Source organism: Aythya marila (assembly GCF_965140915.1).
Source record: "Aythya marila genome assembly, chromosome: 3".
NCBI classification, from domain to species: Eukaryota; Metazoa; Chordata; class Aves; order Anseriformes; family Anatidae; genus Aythya; species Aythya marila.
The window spans coordinates 8,110,607-8,131,789 of record NC_139044.1 but is presented as its reverse complement, the minus strand read 5'-3'; the positions used below and the strand labels follow the sequence as shown (position 1 = coordinate 8,131,789).

General features: G+C 43.2%; 1 protein-coding gene across 2 annotated transcripts in view; it reads right to left on the bottom strand.

Annotated features, from left to right (window-relative positions):
- The window catches only part of ZC3H6 (zinc finger CCCH-type containing 6), a 31,494-nt gene extending 11,812 nt beyond the window's left edge, over window positions 1-19,682 (bottom strand). The window contains exons 1-5 of one of the 2 annotated variants that reach the window (XM_082756740.1): window positions 18,895-19,682; window positions 5,510-5,690; window positions 3,960-4,085; window positions 2,122-2,377; window positions 94-212 (exon numbers count right to left, since the gene is read on the bottom strand). In XM_082756740.1, coding sequence (XP_082612866.1) covers window positions 94-212; window positions 2,122-2,377; window positions 3,960-4,085; window positions 5,510-5,690; window positions 18,895-18,986 — 774 coding nt within the window. In that variant the 5' untranslated portion in view covers window positions 18,987-19,682. Of the gene's footprint in view, window positions 1-93; window positions 213-2,121; window positions 2,378-3,959; window positions 4,086-5,509; window positions 5,691-18,894 lie in introns of those variants that run through there. The other variant, XM_082756741.1, reaches the window with a different exon arrangement.
- Window positions 19,683-21,183: the final 1,501 nt, after the last annotated feature.

The window sequence follows — 21,183 nt, the reverse complement described above, 5'->3', positions numbered from 1 at the left end:
AAAACCATGTACTTTTAAATAGTCTTCTGTTAAAACAAGATGTCCAGTCATTTGAAACAACTGCATTAGAAAGTCAACTTTAATTCCACATACCTCATGGAAGCCATCAGATCCTTTATTGCCTCTTCCCCTTCCACGATCTTTACGCTTCAATTTCTTCTGCATTCCACGCCCTCGACCAACATTGTAATTATTACCTCTTTGAGAAATACCTGAAAAACAGCAATGACCTTTTTAAATGACCTCAGAAAGTACAGTTACCTTGTGACAACAAATGCAGACAAATATAAAGCTAAATATCTTTTTGCAGTCTGAATTCCCAAATACTGTCTTGAATCATGACTTGGCAAGTAGAACTACGCCAACCAGTTATAGTTCTATGCAACTGCCTCCTCTTTGAAAAGCTCTTCAAAATCAGTAGCAGACTGATAAACTGAATATAAAATTAATCTCATTCAAAGCAGCTTCTCACAATTAGAAGTGCAGACATGTGACTAACTAGCCCAAACACTTAAAATATGTGTGTGCTGTGTGGACACTTTCTGAACACAGAACTAACCGGTACAATTGGCACCCAGGCGCACACACATGCATCACAACATCCCAGAAACTAGAGATCATAACCTAAGGAATATAACAGAACAACTCTGAATGCAATAATATTTAATGGCAACTGTTTAGAAGCCTCAAGGCCGTACTTTTATAGCTATCAGCATGCCAGTAGGCATGGCCTCAACTAAAAGCATGGAGACGGGGTATCCATCTGCTTTCTCATTAACTTAAAACCAAATAAAAACAAAGCTCTGCAGACATCATCACATCTGCTTCAGGTGGTAGCCACCCCACAACAGCAAGGCTGATTCCAGATGACTTGCAGACAGCTCTTGAAGCAGCATTACCAAGCAGCACATGAAGGAACACTTTTGTCTCAGCTAAGTAGATTCTAACAATCTTTTGCCAATTTATTTTGTTCTGAACCAAAACAGAACACAAAAGATCACCCCAGTAGTAAATGAAAGAAAGCTTACTAGCTTTGTGTAACACCGCATTTTCTTGAGAACTATTCCAATAGTTATGTCATACAATATCCTACTCAAATTTTGTTTGTCAGACAAACCTTTAGCCACAGTTAAAGGGAGACAATTTTGCAAACTGACTGAATCAACAGTTTCTGAAATATGAACTTTGATGCCAACCTTGTATCTCAATAGAAAAAGCAAAGAGAATAAGTGAAGTATTTCTAGATGGCAGATCAGGATACCTCTGAAACCAGTATGCACTGTCTCCTGTGTCTAACCTTCCACACCCTAACAGGTAGCAATATAAGAAGATGGGGGAAGTCAGAAGTCCCTTCATAATACAGAAACCAGAGATGTAAGCTAGCTTAACGAGTTGCACTGCCATGTTAAGGAAATGATCAGACACCAAATGAAAGGTGCAAACAAGACTGCTTACATAACTAAGTTTATGTAACTAGGGCATGAACAAAGGCCAGCAGGACTCTTTCAGAATACTTTTTCATCAAAATTTGTATCAGTCCAGCTTTGAATGAAATAAAAGTTGTGAAAAGAAAAATAAAAGGATCTTAGCATACTTACAGGGCAAGCTGATCAATGTATTCAGGCACCTATCAAAACTTCTAGGTACTTTATATAATTTTATATACATATATACACACACATACACACAAACACAGGGCCTAAACTGGATATTGGAATTCACCTAATACATACTCCTTCCCCTCCCCTGCATCAAGTTCCATTTCAGACTTTCATGAAATGCCCCAGAAAAACACTTTATGACACAGCCCTATGATTCCTTAGTCGGTTACATAATCAAGAGCTTTTTTTTTTTTTTTTTGTAAGGTTTTATTTATTTTTTTACTACACAGACAATACCCAATATTTGATCTTTTCCTCGATAAATGCATCAGTGCAACCCTATGATGTTCTTCCTTCCCAATAAACAGCATACCATTGCTGATGAGAAGCTGCTACCTCACAGGAAAGCCACTGCTTGCAGCTCTCCTCATTCAGCTCTCAACACAAACATCCTGAAATGGTGCATGATATAACTGCTACTGCCATCCATTACTACAGCTAACAATTCAAATTATCTTACCTTTCTGGATCCCTTTCATCCCCTGTTTTTTCACTGGTTCTTTCGGAAATGGAGGTCCTAAATCACTACTGGAGGTCTCTTTAGCTTGCCTGTATTGTTTAAGCTGATCGGCAAAATCTTCATCTTTTTCTTCCTCGTTATAATTACCAAAGTTTTCATCACTGTAATGACTATAGTCATCATACTCCTTACTTTTTACATTTTTTTTATGTTGCATTTTCTGTGAACTCATGTAATTTCCTGATACGTGTCCATGCTGTATGAAAGGGATTGTATTGTTTAGAAGCAACTCAATATTTCAAACACCACCCCTCCAAACTGCTCTACAAAACCAATTGTTTTTACTCTTATTGTCATGCTGTCTACAGATCTGCATAAACAAGCATTAATAATAAACAACAGAAATCAGTTATTCAGTAGAAATTAATACATTTGACTCTGAGTGCATCAAAATAGGGAAAAAAAAGTTTTTTTGTTTTTGTTTTAAACAAAAGAACAGCATCAGGATTTATTCTCCAGAAAGCTTCTCAGAGAGGCTGACAAAGAATTTTAATGTATGCAGTCCTAAGCATTTCTAAGTACTACTTCTAATCTGTAAAGACGTTCTTCTAAAAACAAACAGCGTGAGTAAAAAATAAAGTACTGATTAGAACATGTTCGAATCACATACAAATATATTCAGATCCTTCACAGTTGAGCTTAGATCACATATATAAGAATGCATAGTGGCATTCCTATGTTTAGATATTTACTTTATATTACAATAGGCAATATAATATGCAAACAATTTTAAATACAAGACTTTCACACTTAGTTGGGAGACTTTGTGCTGATACTGCATGTCAACAAGATTCTTTAATGCTTGTTTTGCTGGAATTTGAGAAGTTACTGGACATTTGTCAAGAAGCAAAGCTGATTAACTTGTGGAGTCTGCAACTGAGCTGCTTCTTGGAACTCAGGCTACTTTGGTGTACAGTGTTCAACAGTTTGAAGAGTATCCATTCAGGGAAAGTCAGCAGGACTGAAACAAGAATCCTATGTTTACATTAATAACAGAGTTCTCTCTTAGTAACAGCAGGCAGAATTAAAATTTAACTTGTTATATCCAATATCCGAAAGGTTAATTAGAACTATGATTAAAATAGAATCTTTCCCTCATGATCTCCATATCCTGATAATCTTGGACACAGATGATGCAATCTGCCCTGTCTCTGACAGTCAGGATGAAATATTTCTTTTGACCCCTCCTAAGCCAGCACTGTCCCTTCTCCAGTTTCTGCAGACAAGATCTTCAGTTCGCTAATAAATCAGGCTGGCTTAGAGCTTTCTGGAATGGTTTCAGGCTAAAAGGAAAGTCTCCCCTCCTCCAAAGTAATACGGTTCCAACAAGCCTCTAACTACTCTATCTCACCTTTAGAGAATAGCATTCTATTTCACCCAGTGGTCTCAGAAGGGCTATTGAGCTGCACAGACTGAGAAAAGCCAGGACAAATTGAGCTATCAGAAAGCAGCAGCAATTCTAGATATTTAAAGGTGACTTTTCAAGAGCTGTTTCCTTAGTACCGTCTAAATCCGAGGTAGGCAACAGTAAAGATATCTTAATAATCACCTGATAGAAGAAAAATAGCATAAACCTTGTTTACAACACCTATACTCATGCTACAGATAACACTTTACATTTGGAAATCTACCCACAGGAGATGAGAACTATACGTACTTCCTGAAATCTGTGAGAACAGGCTCTTTGATCAAGTCAGCCTTCGAAAAACAAAACATTTACATTTTTAAAATTGCACCCAAATAAATACACGGGAAATCAAGTTTAAAAAAAATACTACCTGACTGAATGAAGAATCATAATCTCTGTATGAAGAACTGCTACTCTTTTTATGTGATCTTTCTGTACGTTCAATATCAGAGTCATGGCTGTAGTCTGAACTGTCATCACTGGAAGGGGAGTTATGCTGGAGGAAAAAAAAAAAGAAACAGAAGAAAATAATTCTCTAAAATGCTGTTACATAATTTACTATGTAACTGGTTTGCTGCATGTGAACTTAAACGGACCCCTAGCCCAAAATATGGCAGTTATTTTCTTAACTCTAACAAACATCCGCCTCTAGGTGAGACCAAAGAAAGCACAGTGTGACGACCCACTCTCTTTATCAGAGAAAGAGATTTGATCCAATAAGGCTTTCGAATGAAAACCTTGAGGGTTATGTGGTTACTCTAGGTTCTATCAGTTTCCCTTGGGTTTCTCTCTCTGAGACCTTCTTCTTTGCAACATAGCAGAGATGCTGCTGGAAGGCTACAAAATCTGGGAGACATCTAGAAACTTGCCTATGACTATAGAATAGATTGGCATCCCGTCAGTTTCTGCTGGGAGAAAACTCAACATTATTCCATTACAAGAGCATTTAGAAGTATTGGTTTGTAGAAGATTTAGAGGGGAAACTAGCTGCAAACAAATCAATTGTAATTCTTCTGCTCCCCTTCTCAAAACCATACCAGAACACTATAGTTCTGTGATTTGTAGAAAATGGCAATCAAGTTTCATTTTTTAGGAGAAAGTTTTGTGAATCTCTTGCATCTACTTAAGAGTCAACTAAAATATGTTCTATGCATTATCTTAAGGTTAAGTGTACTGAAGAATTCACTCAACTGGCACGAAATCTTTTCTTTCCATAAGTGTGCTAAGAAAACGAACAAATGAAATTGAGAAATTTACAGTATGCTTGTTATTGTAAAGAAGTTCTCACTCCCTGTGCTGCCATGACGACCTTTGTTAGTGGCCAGTGCTTATGTTATATTGCTGCTTAAGATATAAACAATTTCAGAAGTGGTTTAACACTTTGGTCTTTTATGTCAGAACTGCCACAACCACTGACAATGTCAAAGTGCAAAAGGCTCCCAAATGTGTTTTGTAAACTGCAATTAAGAGAAATGTTGAAATAAATAAACATCCAATGAAAATGTGTATCACAAATAATATAGTTAAACCCCCAATCTGATTATGCATTTCTTTTAAAGACAAGCTGACGAAAACCAAGTTTATGAAATGCACTTAGTCAAAGCTAACAAGTAAGTTTCTACGCTATCATTTGGAATGTGCTACGGCTGGATTACTTAATGATTTATGACCTCTTACTCCACACAAACTATCACTGAAATACATGAATATGCACTGCCACATGTCAAGGTCTACTTAAATTCTTTAATACTGAAATGCATTGATAAGATAGGAAACTCAAAAAATGCACTTAAGTCCAAAAACTGCCTAAATAGTAATAATACCGTTTTTAGACTTCTCTCGTTTCCTGGATTCTCGTCTAAATCCGGAAACCTGGAACTAAAACAAGCACTTTCAATACTCTGGTTTGCATTTTCTAACCTTATGCTTATCCCGTCTTCTCCTTTTTGACTTTTTCTTTTCTTTTTCTTTTTTGCGTTTCTTCCGTGATTTTCTATGTCCTTTCTCATTTTTCTGTTTATCATCACCTTTTGAACCATGTTCTTTCACATCTTCATAAGCTGCATCATCTATTTCACCATCTTCAAGCTCCCCATCTTCTCTGTAGGAGGAAAAAATATCAATACAATAAAATTACATAATATTATCTCCCTTGTCTGTCCAACAGCACAATAAAAACAAAGCCACACAATATTTCTTTCCACCAGTTACATTTTCATACACAAGCATATACATATTATAGTACACTTAACACCCCAAAAACTACTAGGATTTTCTTGTGAAGAAAAATTGAATAAAAGTCATTATACGCACTTGAATTGCACTGCAAAATAATAATAATAATAATAATAATAATAATAATAATAATAATAATAATAATAATAATAATAATAATAATAATACAACTATGGTGTGTTTTTTGCTTTGACTTCTCAGAACAAACGCCTTCCCTTCTTCCATAATTTCCTCCAACACAGCTAAAACACAGCTTCAATACCCACAACACCAAAACCCACTGCTGCAGTTAATCCCATTTCAAACTGAAAACGTAGTTTGACCATTTCTAGAAATACTTAACTACAATGCTATTACTTCTCTTTCTGTTGCTGTACTTGCAGAACAGATTTAGTCAAATTTAAAGGCAATTAAAACTCTGTGAAAACCATACAGGTAGGAGTAGTAGGAAGAAAATCAAGCAGTTGGGCACTGCAGGATAAACAATGCACCATCCTGTGCACACCTTTCCTTCAACACACTGTTTCCTGGAACTTCAGATGCGTCTGTGCTAACTAGTGTGCAATGGCCAATGGCCTGAGCAGTTCCAAAAAGGAAATTACTTTGGTGGTTAAACTGAATCTTTAAAATAAATTAATGGTAGTGGATGAAAAGAAGGGAGCAGTTAACATTTGAAGTCCATTTGCTGGAATCTAAACACACAGATTACGCTATTTTTCTAAGATGCCTTTGTTTTTGTTTGCTTGTTTTTCCAAATTTCTAGCACTGACTTTTGCAGGGGTTCTTTTCACACAACACAGCAATAACTGATACAATAATCATTGTAGATGGAACCATTAACTTGCGCAGATGAACATGACAGTGTCAAAAGTCTTTAAATTGGAATTAACACCAAAGGATGATTCAAAAACCAACAAACATATAAGTATTAACACAAAACGCGTCACTTCAAGTGCTTGCTGACTAGAAAGGTTAGTGCTCATCTTTACCTGTACAGGGAGAAAAGAGTCTATATATAGATATATAAAAGAAATACATCCAACAAAACACCAGCTAACCTCTGCCCAATCCCTGTTTCTAGCCTATTTTGTGAGACGGCTGAAGCAATCCCAATCCCCTTTCTGTTATTTGCTGGGTTTTGGTTGTGGAAGAACACACTACTTTCAAACTTACTGGCTCTATAGAACTCTTTCTACATTACTTTCCACTGCGTCAGGAATTCAGACTCTGTAGACATCACAGAACCTTACACAAACACAACGCTGTATTTTTGCATGGAGACTACCTGAAAATGGTGTGAAGCCCTGTGGTGCCTGCAACCACCACCCTGCGAACGTACCAGATTCAGCAGGTACTTAACAGAAAAGCTGCTGGGGGGGGCAACAAGGGGAGAAGCCCACAGATACTACGGAACCATATACAAGTTCAAAATAGGAAATTGAGGTTTTCGTCACAAATCTCTACCCTGTAACAGTCAGAATGCTCATTTACTAGTGAACAGACGTCATAAATCTTGAAGTGGGCACTGCCAACAACAGCTGGCAAAACCAGCTGTGAAATCAACACTGTGAAAAAGGTAGTTAAATAAATCTATGTATTGTTTTTGCTTTTTTCTAACTTGTATTTCTTACTATGCAGGATCACTTGGTGGTCCTAGAACTACTCTTGCATATACTGTTCTTTGCTACCGGTGGGTAACTTCTGCTCCTCTCTGCCAACAGACAATCACTGCCGTATGCTTAGATTCGAGACTACTATTCTCTCATCTTTACACAAAACAGTAAAAAAACAAACAAACAAACAAACAAAAACCTTAGTATGACATTTAATGACATTTAGACAAACAATGTAGTATATTTAATATCAACCAAATTACTTACAAAATGATGAAATACTGAGAAAACCCTAAGATTAATGGAAATTGTCTGGGAAGGAATTTGTTATTTGGAATGCAAATATCTGCTGATCTAGACACTATTTGAGGAAAATAGTACAGAGTAAAATACAGTTTTTAATGAAGACAGAAAAAAATAAGACAAAACAATCTTCCACTTGATGGGGAGAGTGTTAAAACGGTAATATTCCTTGCGTACTGCTAGTCTGGAAGAGTCAAAGGCTTTATCCCGTATGAAACAGGAATGCAACAATGTCTGTTAATAAAGCTTTGAAGTTTTTGCCTAGTCAATGACGCTGAGTTCCTTGCAGAATATTTTCTGATGTCCCTGGAAATGCAGGAGTAGTGGGAGGCAGGGAAGACAAGTAAACCCAGAGTCATATTACACTGGTTGTGATCTACGCCTCTCTACATTTCAAACAACTAAGAAACTGGGCATCAGAGGCTTTCAAAGCCTTCTGTACCTAAGGAACAATGTAGCCAGCCCTCCCCATCTCTGATCTGCTCACATCTCTGTTATGCAGCAGCTCAGAGCACTTACATTAGAATCACATACACACTTTTTTTTTTTCCCTAAAGCACAGAGTTGAAGTAGAAAACTGTTCTACATATGTGTCCACATTCTGGACTGAGGCACTGCTGCACGTTTAAAAGGAGCAACTGCAAAATCAGCTCTTTATTGTGATGCATTCTGACTGACTTGCTACCATAAACACATACTGAAAATGCATTACAGGATTTAAAAAAAAAAAAAAAAATCATTCATCACGATTGCACTGGGATGTCTCTCAGTACAACAGCCAACAAAAACTACTAGAATTATTAGCTTAACAGCTTCGTAAACTGAAGATTGAAGATTTCATACCAAGGCTTAATCTTTGTTAAGGACAAGGTTGTCTATAAGCAGTAACAAAAGATCCTAAAGTGCAGAGAGAGGCACAGTGCTCCAACCTTTCGGTGTGCACCTGCTGAGGATAACTTCTGGTCTCTGAATGGAAACTGGACTTGACAACAAAAAACTTAAAGCTGTTGAAATTTGGTCTCTCAGAGTAGCAAGAAGTGACAAAGCATTAAAAAGACCTCAGACACAACAGACCGGTAAGCCTGGCAAAGCTGTAACTTGTCAGGCCCTGTGGCATTCGCATAAAGATCTGCCTTCCTGAAACAGAAGGAACTTAAAGTCAAGATGTGAACACAGCTATCATTGGAAAAAGATGACATTGACTTTACGTGCCATGCCTTGCTGCTGTGAAAGGGAAGATGGGCACAGGCCTCGTTGCTCTCACTTGCAAACAGAGCTAGACGAAAGAGGCAAATGATTTGACATACAAACCAAAAGACGCCTAAATTAAACCCATTTTGCTTGCAGTCTGCCTGGGGTAGCTACCTAACAGGATTTATGGTCCACCACGTCTGATGCTCCGTGCTCTAGAATGATCTTGAGGGACCGTGACTGAAACAACGTGCTTCTGCTCGACAGTTGTTCCTGGTGTAAAAGAAAGCAGCAGCAGAAATTAAATGAAAGCAGGGCCCAGAGATATTTCTGGTAACCTCAGGCCAATAGTGCTTTAAAATCACTTTGTACCTATTAAGAAAAAATAAATTAGCAGTGGTAGTTATACGTATAAACATGTATGTACCAGTCACTGCTGACCTAGAAACATGCAGGCCTGGCCACTCTGAAACCAGAGTGGCAGTACTCCAGCACACTGATCCTGAAGGCAACAGAAAGTCTTCCAGCGAGGCCCAGGAAGGAAATTATGACTTGTTGTTGGTCCAGTAGTATGATGTAAATACTAAATAGTGGCACTGGAGCTACACCAATTTGAATAATGTTAGAGCAGCAAGAATAAATCCACATTAGACAAGCCACAATAATACTTAACGATAGAGAAAAGAATTAAGAATTCTCCTTAAATTGAAATTACATAACTACAATAAGAGCAGATGGGGAGAATAAATAGGAGAAATTTCCTGAGCAGGAAGATCTCCCTCTCTTTTGAGCTGAAGTCTCAGGTTCAGATTCCTCTCTTTTAGGAATGAAATCGGCATCTGGTCTTTCCATCTGCCTCATTCCATTCACCCCCTTGCATAAATGGGTGGATCAATAAATAAATAGATTAAAAAAATGAAAATAGACAGTGGTTACAAACCTAGAAGCAAGCCATAGTACTGATTTTGTAAGCTGAGTAAATGGATGCACTAGGGAAAAGAAATAGGAAAAGGAACAAAGAAAACACATGCAGGTACTGGCTCACACAACCCCATAAAGGCCCTGGAAAAAAGGAAGGCAATCTATTGGGGGTGGCTCTCTGCCCACCCCTACCTCCCAGCTCCCGGGGTCCTGCAGCCAACGCTGTGCTCTCCCAGCACCTGGGGCCAGCCCACTGCACCGCACCAAGGCCAGGGAGGATACAATACAGCAGAACATCTATCCCAAGCACAAAACAAATCCTGGTTTCAAACACCACAGGGTCCGTTATCTCAGGCATTCCCTGACAAGTTCCGAAGTACATCGTTTAATAACCCATGAAAGCATTTATTAGTCAGGTATCTCCTGGAGAGATGTGACAAAGCATGCATAACTGAAATGCAAATATTTATGAAACACCTGCCACTATTAGGAAAAACAAACAAAAACCAGTCTTTCCTATTTTGACGAAGCGAGCTAAACCCGCTTGTTCAAGGACATCTACTCAGTTAAAACATCCTCTTCGGTGAAACAGCCACTGAAAATGCTCTCTGGGAAATAAGGCACTTGCCAGTTACCAGTTCCTCTGGGAACTGCCATCATACATTTACACTTCAGGGATGCGTGCACGACTCATCTTTCTAGGAAAAACAACTGTGCAGAATCTCAGGAATACCATCCTTTGGATTGGATTTCAGAGGTATGGTTTACAGAAGTTGTTCTCTACTCCCCAAATGCCTGAATTATCTCCACAAAATCCTAGAATTTTCCAAGGACTGAACTGCAAGAATGTTAAAAAAATAAAATAAAATCACTGGATAAATATAATTTGAAAAGATACTGGCCTAAAACATATTTCCAGGAAATGATTTAATTCTTCTTCAGAGAAAGCTTGAAGGAAGCTATAGGGCAGAAACTACCCTCAGCTCAGGCTTCCTTTTTCACTGAAAATCCAAACTGAAGCTGGACGCTAGGAAGTGAGTGCAGAACCTCCCCCTTCCAGAAGTTCCCTTCCTACATTTGTTCCACGGCCTTGGCTGTAGCAAATAGCTTATGAAGGGCTTTCAGTGATGTGAAGCAAGACTACCTCCTTTTCCACTATTGAGTAATAAAAGTCAACAAACAGATGTCATCTGGAAAATACATAGCCAGTAGATGATTTTCTAGGAAATGGGTCCTAGCTTTATGCGGTTTTCCCTTTGGCAGATAACTACAGTCACACCACTGATGTAACAAGAGTCGGTATCAACTTCTGGTTCATACCATACAGTGCTTGCTTACAGAATATTCTGGATTTACACAACATCTTAGAATGCTTTTGTTATTGCTGGAGACATCTGACATAAAACCCAAATTTTCTTAATGTAGAAAAGCAAGGAACTGTCACCTTATCTTCTTTTTTTTTTTCAAGATTTAATTTCTCTTTCAACTACCCAACCCTACGGAGCAATACAGCAGAGAAAGATCCTTCACTGAAATAATGCCAACAGCTTGTGGGGGGACCAGTTCAGGATGCGCTTCCTACACAATGCATACCTTAGGAGTCACAAAGACAGCCTCTGCGCTGAGGGAATACACACTGGCATTTTATTTGTTTTTTTTACACTTCTGCCATGTGTTAGTTCCCTGGATTCTATACTTGTATTTGCGAAGGCTGAGCTAAACCTGACACATCTTCTGTCTCTTTATTTGATATTCTTCTAGACTCCCTAGGGAAAGAAGAAAATCAGAGCAAAGAAGGATTTTGCAGGGAAGGGGCAATGACTGTCGCTATCAGAGTCACACTTAGCTAGACTCCACAGATACTGCTCCAAACCGAACAGGCAGTGCTGTATGTGTTTTTCACAATGCAGCCATACATTAAAAACAGCGGGATTCCCAGGCTGTTTGATACTGCCCCTACACACATTCGGAAGCTGCAAGACAAAGCATTAATGAAAAGCAACAGGTAACACAGATTCTCCTCATCAGTTCCCACAAAGGACACCTGGAATACAGGATCCAACTTGTAAGGGTGGAAAAACTACACCATTCTCCTAGTGACAGTGTACCACCTTAAAAGGGGACACCAAGTATTTTTGTGTTCCTTATGCTGTGAACCCCTCTGAGCACCGCAGCCCGACTTGCGGAGAAGGCACAGTGCCAAATGGTGCTGCAATTTCCTCCTAAGCCACGGGACAGCAAAGGCAATCTTACTGTCCAAAACACAGGCGGTGCAAAGCTACCATCACCCAAACACCACGAGCTAAACAAAGGCTGGCTGAAGGCAGCACGCTGGCACCGATCCTGTCCTATGAGCCCTCCACAACAGAAGCTGGTTCGCCTCCAAAGGCCAGGGAAAGAACCAAACTTGCTGATGGATCACGCCCTCTTCCACGATCCCCAGACACTTGGAAGTTGATGGATATGTGGAATAAACCTAAACAGCATTTCCACTGCCCCAAGTGTATTTCTAGCACATCTCCAAAATGTATTAGACAGGCACAGAAGCCAAGTAATTTTTAGAGGAGAAAATCTCTCAAATCTCTGGTAAAATCTCTGGTAAAATCTCTGAAAGACCAGTTAGACAATTCTGTGGTTATGGAAAACAGAAATCCACACGTACAGTAACTCACCACCACTCCGGTACTTCCAGTGTAACACTTAACATTCAGACTTGGCTTTAACTTACCTTTCTGACCCTTACCCCCCTCAGTTTTACAAACAGCATCCTCTGTTTTCAAAGATTTATGACCTGGGCTCCTGAAGCCCAAGATACACAAAAGTAGCTGCATCTTCTCAGTATGCTAACGGTCGGAGCCCTGAAGTATTCTGAGGAAACTGGAAGTTGTTTTTCCCCTGTAGGGACTGTTTTTTCAATCCTCCCAATGCGATTACTTGGCATACATGCAAATACAGTAGGTGCCACGTGAGAATCTAAAGAATACTCCTGCATGCTTTAAGAACTTCCAGGAACAACATCGTACAGCCAAAATGGGAAATTTTATCATCAAACATTATTTTCTGTTCAGTTCATTTTTGGTAGGTTCGATTCACAGCTGAGGAAAGGTCTCCTTTAGAAATTTAGTTTTGTTTTACAATGTGATGCCCTTGACTTTGCTTATTAGAATAAGCCTTAAAGAGAACATTAATAACCAAGAACGTCCAAAAGCATTACCAACACTAGAAAAAGCAAATAGAACAAAACAGTGTAAGTTGCAAACCTCTCCCTTTTACTTCCTGTACACAGAGAATTGCTGTAGAGAAAGGGCCCAGTAACAAGACTGCAAACATTACCAATGATCAAAACTCTAGCACATTAAGCAAGAAATTATTTTTAAGCAGCTACTAATTTCTGGTGACACCTGAATTTTACTGTCCAAATAAATGTATGTACACACAAGTCTATTTCTTCCTAAAATAAGTGCATTGTTAAACCTTCACCTCTTCTTCCTCCAATTAATTCTAAAAGAGATAGGGTATCATAAAACACCCAGGATGTCCCAAATCTCATCTTCTCACATAGCAACAGCACATTAACAGCCCTCAGTTCCCAGGAGCTGCTAACAGCATCATGCACCTATGCTGCTGACCTCTGCAGTAAGGCTGTATGATGCAAGAGAGAGAAAACACGGGTGTTTTTGGTGCTGCTCAGGAGCCATTCAGTGAAATGACGCCCCCCTCAGCGAGGTGACTGCACAGCCCTGCAGCTCACATCCATGTGCTTGCTCTCTCCTGCTGCTGCCACGCGATCAACCTGCAGCGCCCTCATAGCTAACACGGTGCTGCTAGAAAATCCTCACGAGCACAAGAACTCAGCTGCATCCCACGGCACAACAGTTACACGTCTCAAGTAAGACATCAGAGGTCTAAAATTCATTACCTGAATTTGCCCCAGTGATCTGCTACACTAGGTTTTTCTGACTGAGTAAGGGAAGAACTACAAAGAGCAGAAGCTGTTCCTGCCGTCAGGCAGCCAGTGTCCAGTGGCAACTGATGCTGGCCTTTTCCACAGCGTTAGGCTGGTTACATCCAGCAGCCTGCAGGTGTCCTTCAGGTCTGACCCCTCTGCAAACGCACAGCTACTTGAATCTACAGCCAGGAAGTGAAATTGTTACTGGGAAAAGTTACAGAGCGGCTTGCTTGGGTTTTTAATCTTTTATCCCTAGGCTGGCGTTGACAGATAGCGTGTTCCCATACAACGGGGGAGACGCAGGAGGCAGAAGACAAAAGCCAGGTTGCTGCGGTGGCAGTGGCGGTGCCAGTGGAGGCCAACCAGCCCGCCAGAAGGCCCGCGTTCTCCCACCTCCAGCTGCAGGCGCTTCTCGCTGCACAAGAAGTGACAGAGATTCACACAGACTACCTCCTCCACCCCAGGAGGACGAGGACTGACAGCCACACAAGTCAGATGCATTTCTGCCACTCCTGCAGTGTTTGCTGGACAGTAAGTAAGCCTTGTTTGCCCATCGGGCATATTTGGGAGTGGTTTTCTCTTCGTTTCCTATTTTCCTAATGTCAAAGCCAGTTCTGAAAGCATGTTCAGAACCAATAAATCACTACAAGGCTGCACTCAGGGATCACAAACAACTTCAAGTTAGCATGAATGCATTCTTTGGTGATTAACTATTACTAAAAAAAAGTCTCCGAATCCAGCTACAAGTAAGCATTTTCAAATCAAACTATGCACACGTCCACAGAGGGCATTTATGAACGGGCAGAATAAAAGACATGCAAGTGGTCCACTGTGACATTAAATCCGGATGGGAGCCTTGCAGCCAGGTGGGCTGGACGGTACGGTGATGGATTATACAAGAGCTTGAGCCCTTCAGCTCCACAAACGCCGCCCAATCTGTGCTGCTGCGATGCTTCAGGGAGCTGATGATCCACAAGGACGAAGACAAGACACCAGCCAAGCAGCCTGCAAAACAGTGCTGGCTGAGCAGCAACAGAGGAAGCATGTAACTCGGGTGTACAACACGGACTTGAATTTACTGTTACCCATCCCGTCTGCAGCCAGCCACTTGCATTTTCCCTCTGCCTCCCACGGACTGACTTCCCAGAGCAGTTCTCCATTAGGGTGACCCAGCCCAGCCTGTCGTATCAGCAGTTTGAAATCGTGTTAACCAAGGACAGGAGTGGAGAACTGGATCACTGAAAGGGAACAGGGAATGCCTAAGGGCACTGGAAGAAGAAACTGGGAAAATAAAATAAATACAAAGGAGCAACTGGGTGAAGTCTCTGTTCACCTGGTTTGTCTGGACATTCCCAGGGTACATGTAGCTGGCGAAGGAGGGCTCTGAAGGGCAGCACACAGCTAGAAGCAGGCAAGCTCCTAATCAAGCACTTTGGCCACTTTCTAAAACGTAAATTGGTTTATCTTGAACAAGAAAGCGACCATCAACTGAATTTCAAAACATAAAAATGATATTCAATGGATAACAAAGAAGTGTGCAATGGGGGTTTGTATAGTTCTTGGAAAAAGAACCTAAAATATAGAAAAGCGTGACTTTGCAGTGGCATTGCCAAAAATCAGGACAATTTTCTCAAGAAAACTTTGAACAGGACATTTGGGTGTCCATCAGAGAGCTGTCTTAGATGCAGAATTTACTTTGTTGCGCCACAAACAAGTAAAAAGGGGCCTGAGACTTACATGTTAAATGCAGCTCCCAAGACCAGGCTGGCTATGGAGGCATTGCTTGCACCTCCGTGACCTGCGAGTTAGCATCTCGCTGCTCACATCTCACTGCTCAGCCCTACCATTAGGTCACTGCTATTTTTAAAGCAGTTAGTACTGTAGGAAAACTCTGCGTATGGAGATTAAATGACAGCAAAGCAGAAATGGCAAACAGAAAGAACCAATACCAACAGGACATTTTATATCTAATTACATACATAGAGACAAAAAAGCCACCCTCCAACTCACAGCAGAAGATACCTTCTAGCATTTCTGGCAATTGTAAACCTGGCACTGGTTTCAAACACAGAACTATTTGTAGCAACCAAGTCCTTGTATTGTCTGTAACAGCTCAATATTAGTCAGAAAATCAAAGTCTGCAGGAACACTGAACTCTTGGGTTTGCAGCAAGCCTTTGGTCTTATCTGAGGCACAAAGGCATTCAAGCGGGAGCCCCACCGGCCGCATGCAGGACGGGACAATGCCTACAAAGCAAGAGCTCAGGAACAGCAAGCAGGCGTGCCAGTACCCGCAGACTATCACGCCGAGCAGGCCGTGCTGATGGCCGGAAGAATGCACGCATTGCACACACGGCAGTTTCTACACCAGGGCTCCTTGCTTAAAGCTGCGCTCCTTTTTGCCACAGTCTCGCCTTGCTGATGGCAAGCCGGAGCCGAGTTCGTGTGTGTCCCAAGGGGACTTGGTTCCTGTGAATTTATTTGCTGTTGCTGAGTTTGCCTGCACCCTGCCTCCGAGTTCTTTCTCACTCGTGAAAAATTACCTACATAACAAGCAATCCATAATGAAACGTAGCCTGACAGGACAAAGAGACAAGATAGCTGCTACCTGGGCATACACAAAGTCTCAAGCACACCAGGAGAGGGCACGTCCCCACAACGAGTTAACTAAAAATATTTCAAGAATGAAAACCCTTCCTTACGTAACCAGCTGCCCCATCTATAAAGCAGGACAACAAAGACCCTGGATCAGAACAGCACTTCCATCTTACAATGCCCTGAGTGCAGCCAGGCAAGGTTTTTCACTATTTCCTACTGCTCACAGCACCAACCAACTTCCTCACAGCTCGGTTCAAAACCAAACTCCTAAATGTTCAGAGAAATGCTATTAATTCATGCTGCACACATTGATCTGATCTGTTACGTGATCTCACCACCTTCCTATTACGGTCTGCATCTGTAGTAAACTGGTCTGGCTGAGCTACCAATGCAGCAAAAAACCTGAATGCAAGATAAAACATAATGAAACTAGACATACGACTTTCAAAACACCAAACTAGCACTAGAGTAAAACTCCAGCTCACATTAGCTTAGAAAACGAGCGTATCAGGCTCTTGCATCTTTTCTACAGAACTGACCCAGAACATTATACCTCGCTCTCAACTTACTACACAGGAGACTTGACCAACCAATTCAGCACTACAAGCACGCTCCCACTGACAGCTGTCCTGTAACCCCCAGCCAACCCTGTCTTCTGGGGCAGGGAAAGACCCTGGTTCTGTCTGGGCCTCACAAGTAAGCAGCTCCTGGGGAAATTGTGTAAATTTCAGCTAGATAAATATTACATTTTGACAGGATTACATGTACATATCTAATACAATACCAGTACTTATATTTAGGGCCTTTTTTTTTTTTTTTTGATAACACTCTAGTTGTATTAAGAGTCTGGTTTACTATACGCATCTCAGGTCAAAGGACAGAAGTTTTCCAGAAGTCTTGCTGATAAAAAGTATTACTTAAAAGGTATTTGTTTTTGTCATTCTTCTGCTCTTCTGAAACTAAAGCATTGTAAAGCCATGTTTATAAACAAACGTGTTAGAAGTACATCAGGCTACTAAGTAGCACTTATTTATTCTATTTCATAATTTACCAGTGTAAGGACAAGTGCACTGGTGAGAACAGCTGGTAAGAGGAACTCTGTTTGTCAACATCACATGAGGAACTCTAAACTAGAAAAAATATGCTTCCAGCAGAAGAGCAGATGAAGCTTTTTTGTGCTTGTCCTCAATGAGAACTTTAAAACACAAAGCATCTTAAAACCCTGAAACAGCATCTGCAGTAAAAAGTCACAGACCTAGGAATGCCTACACCCTAACACATCTCTGCTGCTACTGCTGAAACGACATAACAAGGATATGCTGGATCTTCAGCCATCACAGTGTATCACTCTTTTGCTTTTCACATATCACTTTTGGAACACACAGTGAGACACAGCTTACGCTATTTCAAAATTAAACACAGGAAGCTGGGAGCAGGAATCAGGAGCTCTGAGGTCTGCCCTGAACCAGTCGCTAAATCCCAGTATGATTTTTGGACCAGTTGGTCAATTTGTACGGCCCTCTGTTTCCCCTTTTATAACGCAGAATTTATGACTCTTCCTCCAGCGAGGGAACTGTTTCATTCGCTCACAGACCCTCAGGTGTTTTTCAGTCCTCTGAAACAACTACCAAGCATGGTTGTGGAGCTGTGTGGAGCGGACAGAACTGAAAGGCGGCTGTCACAAACCGTCATTTTAACTCCTGCACTCGTGTTACAAATGCTGTGAGTAGATGTACACTGAAGGACTGGTAGCTGTCACCCTGAAACAGTATTTTTGGAACTAGTTAGGAAGGCCAGAGCTGCCTGGAGAAAGGATTTGAATTTCCAGCAGCTGCAGGAAAGAGAGGGAGGGAGGGAGGAACAGAGGTCCTTTCACCAGGAACAGGACTCTGGCTTTCTGCGCATGGGGACTGAGAGATGGCAAAGATAACGTCAGTCAGACCTTAATCTGCATAAAAAAGAAGATCCAGTTAAACGTGTAAGGTGTAATCTGGCAAGAAAATGACGTTAAACATGGACCTGGTGAGATTCTTTATAAACAAAAACAATGTGGAAAAAAAGAAGAAGAAAAAAAAAAAAAGCAACTCAGAACACCCTTTCCTACCTGACTAGCAGCACCAGGGCAAGAGAGAAAAAGAACAATGGTGACATTCAACAGACACCCGCTGGAAAGTGCAATTTATGGAAAGAAATGGAAAACGGCCCCCCTTCCCAGGCAGAATAAATAAATGAAGATGTATAAAAGGCATGCATTCGAGAAAATAAAACCCTGCTAACAATGCCCCTGCAGCCCCGTGAGCCCCCCGGCCCCCCGCCCCCCTCACCCCAGCCTCGCAGCCTGGAGGTGACCTGTCCCGCAAACCTACCGCCACCGTTAACCCCCTCGGCACGTTAACCCCCGGCATCATCAGCATCATCATCATCATCATCACCACCATCACCCCACTACTATCACCATTATGAGAAGCGGAGAGAGAGAGAAGAATGTTACTCGACCTTTCGTCCCCTGCATGTTGCCTGTCAGAGTCGGGCATGTTTGGGTCAAGAACTGGGTTTGGGGGTTTGGAGAACAGGCTTTCAAAGGCCATGGTGCTGGCCGTGGTGTGGTGAGGAGGAGGAGGGAGGTGAAGGAAGGCAGGACACTGCCGCTGCCCGTGGTGCCGAGGGAGGAGGCGGCGGCGGCGGCGCGCACGGCCGCTCTGGGGGCGGCTCGGCGAGGAGGAGGAGGAGGAGGGCCGGTCCCCCAGTGAGGAGAGACGATGAAGGTCGCACTCACGGTTACCTAGTGGGACACTAACGGGCACTCAGCGCAGGGCGAGGCCGCCCAGGCTGCGCCCGGCCGCCCCGCGCGGGCGGGAGGAGGCGGAGGCGGCGGCGGCGGCGGCTCGGAGGAGCCGGCGGCGGCTCGGAGGAGCAGGCCCGGGGCACAGGAGAAGGAGAGGACACACACACGGGGCGGGGAGGTGCTGGTGGCCGGAGATGGCTGCCCTACTGCTTCCTTACAAACATGGCGCCCGCTCGAGGCACTCTCACAAAATGGCGGCAGCGGCGGCGGCGGCGGCGGCAGCAGCAGCGACCCCGGCGGCGGCGGCGGCGACGGCGGCGGCAGCGGCGGCCCCGGCGCCGCCCCCAGCTCGCTCGGCAACCCCGGCCCGCGGGCCCGCCGCCACCACCGCGTCCTCCGCGCCCGTCGGGGCCGAGACGGCGTCGCCCGGCGCTGGCCGCCGCCGCCGCCCGCGGCACGCTCCGGATCCGGCTCCGGCTCGGCTCCGGCTGCGCCTCAGCCCCGGGCCCCTCCTCCGCCGCCGCGCGTCACCGCGCCGCACGCGGCGCCCATTGGCGGCGGCGCGCCGCTCGTCACGCGCCCGTGACGTCGGGACCCGCCCCCCCCCTTCCCTCCCCTCCCCTCCCCTCCCCGCCCGGCTGCCGCCGCCGCCCTGCGCGGGCGACGTGTGCGCGCGCCTGCCAGCAGGGGGGCGGGGCCCCGCCGCGCCGCGGGCGGGCTGGCGTCATGTGCGCGCCCCACCGCCCGCCATGGCGGCCCCGCGCCCTCTCGCGAGAGTTGCGGGGCCCCGCCGCCGCCTCAGGGGCGAGGCGGTCTGAGGGGCTGCCCCGGGCCTGGGTTTCTTTTTTTTTTTTTTTTCTTTTTTTCTTTTTCTTCTTCTTTTTTTTTTGTTTTGTTTTAAGCACCTGGGAGCGGCTGGCTGCAGGCCTCCCGCCGTGCCGCAGCTTGTAGGAGTCCCGGGCTTCTGCTGTCCCCTTCTCCCGAGTTTTTAAAGAGAGAAAAACGCTTCTAGAAGTTAAAAAAAAAATAAAAATCATATGTATTAAAAAAAAAACAACACGAACAACAACAAAAAAAAACAACTGTGGGTACCGAGCACCTACCAGCATATCCCAACAGAGTCAAAAATAATAATAATAAAAGTAAAGACTCCCCTTTCTCTCTGGGCCATCGCTAGGATGGCTGAGGAAGCAGCCCCAAGCCCCACGGGATGGAGGTACAGCCTCAGCCCTCTGAGGGCCATGGGTTTCCCCAGAGAAATCCTCCCTGGGCACGGGCCTGCTGCTCACCTCGCAGGTCTGAGGTGTCCTCGCAGCATCACAGCCGCTCGGACACTTTGTAAAGCAGCACTGCCAAGCAGCACCTCATTTAGCCCTCATTTCCACCCCTGTTCTCTAGAAAGCACGGCTGTGTGTTTCGATAAACTACATTATACTGTTAAAACAGCCCCTGCCTTCCTCTCCTCCGAGCAGCCTGCGCACAGAGGTTGCGGCTGGCTCCTGTACCAGAATTAAAGGATCATTATTTGAAAGAGCTATTAATCTGCTCAGCCTATGTACCAAGCTGAGCTTCCAGGCAACCAGCTTCACCGGCTCCAGTATTTCTAAATAAATAAATAAATAAATAAATAAATATTGCTCTTCCCCCCCCCCCCCCCCCCCAAATCTGGTTCAAGTTTGACTCCTTTCAGCCAGACCAAGGCACTTTGGAGTTGTTTAGTCCCAAATCCCTAGGGCAACCAAACTGGGGGTGTGGGGGGGGGGTCCTTTCCACTCAGTGAAACCACAGAAGACCAACGTATCTTATCATCTCAAGGATGTACTTACTGGAGAACACCTTCAAGCCATCATAAGGATTAATATCTAGACATGACATAGGCAATAGCCCTAATTTTCAGGCTACATGGGAAATTCAGGCCTTTTGGTGACCGTGTTGGCAGTTCCTCTCTAACACAACTGTGGAGACTGCCATCCACAGCTGAGCTGCACCAGATCGCAAAA